Consider the following 6000-nt stretch of genomic DNA (forward strand, 5'->3'; position numbering starts at 1 on the left):
GGTCGGAGGATGGCAGTCACGTATCGTACAGCCGTTACGGCGCCTTCCATGACCACCAGCGGCGTACGTCGGCCCCACATAATGCCACCCGAAAACAGCAGGGAACCTCCACCTGGCTGCACTCGCTGGACAGTGTGTCTAAGGCATTCATCCTGACCGGGTTGCCTCTGAATACGTCTCCGACAATTATCTGGTTGAAGGCATATGCGACACTTATCGGTGAAGAGAAAGTGATGCCAATCCTGAGCGGTCCATTCGGCATGTTTTTGGGCCCATCTGTACCGCGCTGCTTGGTGTCGTGGTTGCAAAGATGGACCTCGCCGTGGACGCCGGGAGCGAAGTTGCGCATCATGTAGCATATTGCGCATAGTTTGAGTCATAACAAGACGTCCTGTGGCTGCACGAAAAGCATTATTCGACATAGTGGCGTTGCTGTCAGGGTTCCTCCGAGCCATAATCCGTAGGTAGCGGTCATCCACTGCAGTAGTCGTCCTTGGGCGGCGTGAGCGAGGCATGTCATCGACAGTTCCTGTCTCTCTGTACCTCCTCCATGTCCGAACAACATAGCTTTGGTTCACTCCGAGAGGCCTTGACACTTCCCTTGTTGAGAGCGCTTCCTGGCATAAAGTAACAATGCGGACATGATCGATTCGCGGTATTGACCGTCTAGGCATGGTTCAACTACAGACAACACGAGCCGTGTACCTCCTTCCTGGTGGAATGACTGGAACTGATCAACTGTCGGACTCCCTCCGTCTAATAGGCGCTGTTCACGCATGATTATTTACGTCTTTGAGCGGGTTTAGTGACATCTCTGGTCAAAGGGACTCTATGTCTGTGATATAATATCCACAGTCAATGTCTATCTTCAGGAGTTCTGGTAACAGGGGTGACGCAAAACTTTTTTTGGTGTGTATATAAATAAACTTTCAAAACTTTACTGAACCATAGGACTGGGTTTACATAAGCAACTCACCCTGCTGCAGCAGAGAAATAAGGCAATTGCTTCTGTCGGAGCACAAAAATAGCTGACGTGTTTTTTTGAAGAGGCCAACAGAAAAGCGAAGAAACAATTGTCAACCATCATACTGACTTCCTCACCAAAATTTTTGGCATGCGAACATATTCACGCTTTTTTGTGCTGGAAGAAAGGATCAGAGACTCAGTGATGTTGGAAGACAGAGAAGACAGTGCCAGTGGGAGAGAAAGAGAGAGGAGATAGTGATGGTGGGAGAGAGAAAGTGGCAGTGAAAGAGAAAGAGAGATAGATGAAGACCAAAGCAGTGGGAGCTAAACAAAGAGCATATATTGATAGTCAGTGAGAGAAGTGGCAGTAAAAGAGAAAGAGACGGATGGAAATAGTAGCATTTGGAGCAAAAGTGAGAGGAGACGGTGCTAATGAAAAATACAGACGAGTAGAGATCATACGTAATCTGGGGGGGGGGGGGGGGTTTGGACCCTCCCAGACCGAAATTTTAAACGTAAGTTGGAGGCCCCTCCCTCCCCCCCCCCCCCCCCCCAAATTTTTGAGCTGCCGTGGTATGGAGGAGACAGCAACAGTGAGAGAGAAAACAGTGTAAGTGAGAGAGGAGACTGCGGCAATAGGATATATTGTAAACCAGTGGGAGAAAAAGGAGACGATGGAAGAAAGACATACTTGTATATAGACAGTGACAGTGATAGGGAGCTGCTGAGTATGCAACCTTAACTACAGATAGGGACTCAGGGAAAGGGTTTAGAATGTTCTGTGTTAAGAACGCTAATATGTTCGCATGCCACAATTTTTTGTAAGGAAGGCAGACCAAGGCAACTGTTTCGCCACTTTTCTGTCAGTCTTTGGAAGAAGCGCAACATTTTGTACATGGCTGCACGTTCAGAGACGGTAAATAGTTACAATTGAAAGAAAACAGCCCTCTGTCACTATTTGCAAGAACAACATACTGACCACTTTTGTGTTCCGACAGAAGCATTTTCCGTTGGTAATGAAGAAAGCCTGTGTACTCCAGATTTCTGGAGGGAGAGGAGCACGTGACCGTCTCCTGCCCTCACTCCCTCCCTCCCTCCCTCCCTCCCTCCCTCCCTCCCTCCCTCCCTCCCTCACTGCCTCCATCCCTCCACCTGAGGACGCCTATGCCATCATCGTATTGTTTCCATTCCTCTAGTGGCCAGCTATGGCACTGTGATGTAACGATTTCAATTTGTACCTACAAAAAAATTAATATGTAACTTTACTTTTTCGAGGTGATAGTTTAAACTTTATGAAGACCTGTTGTTGTTGTGGTCTTCAGTCCTGAGACTGGTGCAGCACTCCATGCTACTCTATTCTGTGCAAGCTTCTTCATCTCCCACTACCTACTGCAACCTACATCCTTCTGAATCTGCATAGTGTATTCATGTCTTGGTCTCCCTCTACGATTTTTACCCTCCACGCTGCCCTCCAGTACTAAATTGGTGATCCCTCGATGTCTCAGAACATGTCCTACCAACCGATCCCTTCTTCTAGTCAAGTTGTGCCACAAACTCCTCTTCTCCCCAATCCTATTCAATACCTCCTCATTAGTTATGTGATCTACCCATCTAATCTTCAGCATTCTTCTGTAGCACCACTTCTTGTCCAAACTACACTCCTGGAAATGGAAAAAAGAACACATTGACACCGGTGTGTCAGACCCACCATACTTGCTCCGGACACTGCGAGAGGGCTGTACAAGCAATGATCACACGCACGGCACAGCGGACACACCAGGAACCGCGGTGTTGGCCGTCGAATGGCGGTAGCTGCGCAGCATTTGTGCACCGCCGCCGTCAGTGTCAGCCAGTTTGCCGTGGCATACGGAGCTCCATCGCAGTCTTTAACACTGGTAGCATGCCGCGACAGCGTGGACGTGAACCGTATGTGCAGTTGACGGACTTTGAGCGAGGGCGTATAGTGGGCATGCGGGAGGCCGGGTGGACGTACCGCCGAATTGCTCAACACGTGGGGCATGAGGTCTCCACAGTACATCGATGTTGTCGCCAGTGGTCGGCGGAAGGTGCACGTGCCCGTCGACCTGGGACCGGACCGCAGCGACGCACGGATGCACGCCAAGACCGTAGGATCCTACGTAGTGCCGTAGGAGACCGCAACGCCACTTCCCAGCAAATTAGGGACACTGTTGCTCCTGGGGTATCGGCGAGGACCATTCGCAACCGTCTCCATGAAGCTGGGCTACGGTCCCGCACACCGTTAGGCCGTCTTCCGCTCACGCCCCAACATCGTGCAGCCCGCCTCCAGTGGTGTCGCGACAGGCGTGAATGGAGGGACGAATGGAGACGTGTCGTCTTCAGCGATGAGAGTCGCTTCTGCCTTGGTGCTAATGATGGTCGTATGCGTGTTTGGCGCCGTGCAGGTAAGCGCCACAATCAGGACTGCATACGACCGAGGCACACAGGGCCAACACCCGGCATCATGGTGTGGGGAGCGATCTCCTACACTGGCCGTACACCACTGGTGATCGTCGAGGGGACACTGAATAGTGCACGGTACATCCAAACAGTCATCGAACCCATCGTTCTACCATTCCTAGACCGGCAAGGGAACTTGCTGTTCCAACAGGACAATGCACGTCCGCATGTATCCCGTGCCACCCAACGTGCTCTAGAAGGTGTAAGTCAACTACCCTGGCCAGCAAGATCTCCGGATCTGTCCCCCATTGAGCATATTTGGGACTGGATGAAGCGTCGTCTCACGCGGTCTGCACTTCCAGCACGAACGCTGGTCCAACTGAGGCGCCAGGTGGAAATGGCATGGCAAGCCGTTCCACAGGACTACATCCAGCATCTCTACGATCGTCTCCATGGGAGAATAGCAGCCTGCATTGCTGCGAAAGATGGATATACACTGTACTAGTGCCGACATTGTGCATGCTCCGTTGCCTGTGTCTATGTGCCTGTGGTTCTGTCAGTGTGATCATGTGATGTATCTGACCCCAGGAATGTGTCAATAAAGTTTCCCCTTCCTGGGACAATGAATTGACGGTGTTCTTATTTCAATTTCCAGGAGTGTATTTATCGTCCACGTTTCACTTCCATACATGGCTACACTCCATACAAATACTTTCAGAAACGACTTCCTGACACTTAAATCTATACTCGATGTTAACAAATTTCTCTTCTTCAGAAATGCTTTCCTTGCCATTGACAGTCTACATTTTATATCCTCTCTACTTATATCCTCTCTACTTCGACCATCATCAGTTATCTTGCTCCCCCAGTAGCAAAACTCCTCTACTACTTTAAGTGTCTCATTTCCTAATCTAATTCCCTCAGCATCACCCGACTTAATTCGACTACACTCCATTACCTAACATGTACGAATGTAATGCGCACAAGCTCTTTCCTAGAGAGTTAGAAACGTTTTCATGCCAGTAATTAAGCTGAAGAACATAGAAGTTTCATTTATGGTATTATTGTGTTGCAGCTTTTGCTTCTGTCACGCCTACAGAACGACAAGGGCAAACCGCTAGTGCGCAACTGGAGGCCCCTGCAGCCGCTCAATGGCAGGACTGTCACCAACGTCTTCTGAGCCCGATCCAGCCAGAGGCGGGTCAGTGGCAGGACTGTTGCCAACGTCTTCTGAGCCCGATCCGGCCAGAGACGCCTGGTGCCAGCTCAGTGGCAGGACTGTTGCCAACGTCTTCTGACCTGCCCTGCCCAGAGGCATCTGGTGCTGACAACAGCAGGACTGTCACAAACATCTTCTCACCTGACCTGACCTGACCAGAGGCATTTGATGGCAGCTCAACAGCAGGACTGTTACCAACATCTTCTCACCTGACCCAACCAGAGGTGACTGGTGCCAGTTCAATGTTAGTGCTACCCCACATCTTCTGGCCCAAGCCAGCCAGAGGCACTTGGTGCTGGCTGGACGATCACCAACATCTTCTGACCCAACATGGCCAGAGGTGGCTGGTGCCGGCTGAACAGCGGGGCTGTCACCAACGTCTTCTGACCTGACCTGACCAGAGGCAGCTGGTGCCAGCTCAGTCGTGGTTCCGCCACAAACTTCTCGTGATCTGAACTGATATAACCAGGCAAGAATACCAAGCATCATTTCATCAAGAATGGCATAATTCTTGTCTGCGTATACCAGACCTCTGCAATGGCCAAATGGATGCACTGTCACCTGTGGCTGCAGACCTGAAGTGATGAGTGGTAGCTGCAGCCTCTAAATGAACACGCCATCACCCATGTCTTCAGGCCGAATCTCAGTGCCTGGGCTGGAGCTGCTCGAAATCTGCACCATCACCTCCCTTCTCCTGACGTGAAATGACCTTGGGCCTTTGCAGCTGCTGGCCTGACCTTTGCAGCCACAGAATGGAGAAGGCACCACCAACATTTACCGACCTGACTAGACAAGAGTCACCTATATCCTCTCAGACTTGGTCTGGACAAGGTTTGCGGCAGCCACTCGACAGAAGACCTTCACCCATGTGTGATGTAGGCCGGGGTCTCTACATCTGCTTAGCTCCTGCTCTCACCAAGGCCGCTGTTAGATGCTTATCCCCAGCCTTATCAAAAATTTGGGACTGGTGATCGTGGTTGGTTAGGCAGACTCCACCCCACAACTATATCCTTAGTATAACTACTGCATTCAGTAAATAAGGAGACTGATTCGTGAACATGAGAGTCTATCTTGAAAAATTTGTCATTTTTCTAAGCAATCTAGTGCAAAGAATAAGAATTGCAAACTCATGTACTGCTTAGAATCAGTTCTTTTGGGAACGTTTTTGGTCCGACACTTTTTTAGTTTGTGTTGCAAGTGAAATCAAGCATGTTAATTATTTATGCACAGCATAAGTGCACATAACTCAAAATAAGAACAAAGTAGAAGTGTTAATTTTTTTCTGGAAGTTCTTCACAATAACGTATTTAAAGTAGACTTTTGAAAAGCTGTTGCTATCTTGATTTTAATTCAAAACATTTTTAATAACGATTACCAAAATTTTTTGTAATTAACTC

At 49.4% G+C, this 6000-nt stretch overlaps 1 protein-coding gene across 1 annotated transcript in view; it reads left to right on the plus strand.

The window, feature by feature from the left end:
• The window catches only part of LOC124719032 (carbonic anhydrase 2-like), a 179579-nt gene extending 175015 nt beyond the window's left edge, over window positions 1–4564 (plus strand). Inside the window, exon 9 of the mRNA XM_047244701.1 lies at window positions 4460–4564. Coding sequence (XP_047100657.1) covers window positions 4460–4564 — 105 coding nt within the window. The remainder of the gene's footprint in view (window positions 1–4459) is intronic.
• The last annotated feature ends 1436 nt before the right edge of the window (window positions 4565–6000 follow it).

This window comes from Schistocerca piceifrons, chromosome 10 (genome assembly GCF_021461385.2).
Source record: "Schistocerca piceifrons isolate TAMUIC-IGC-003096 chromosome 10, iqSchPice1.1, whole genome shotgun sequence".
NCBI lineage: Eukaryota > Metazoa > Arthropoda > Insecta > Orthoptera > Acrididae > Schistocerca > Schistocerca piceifrons.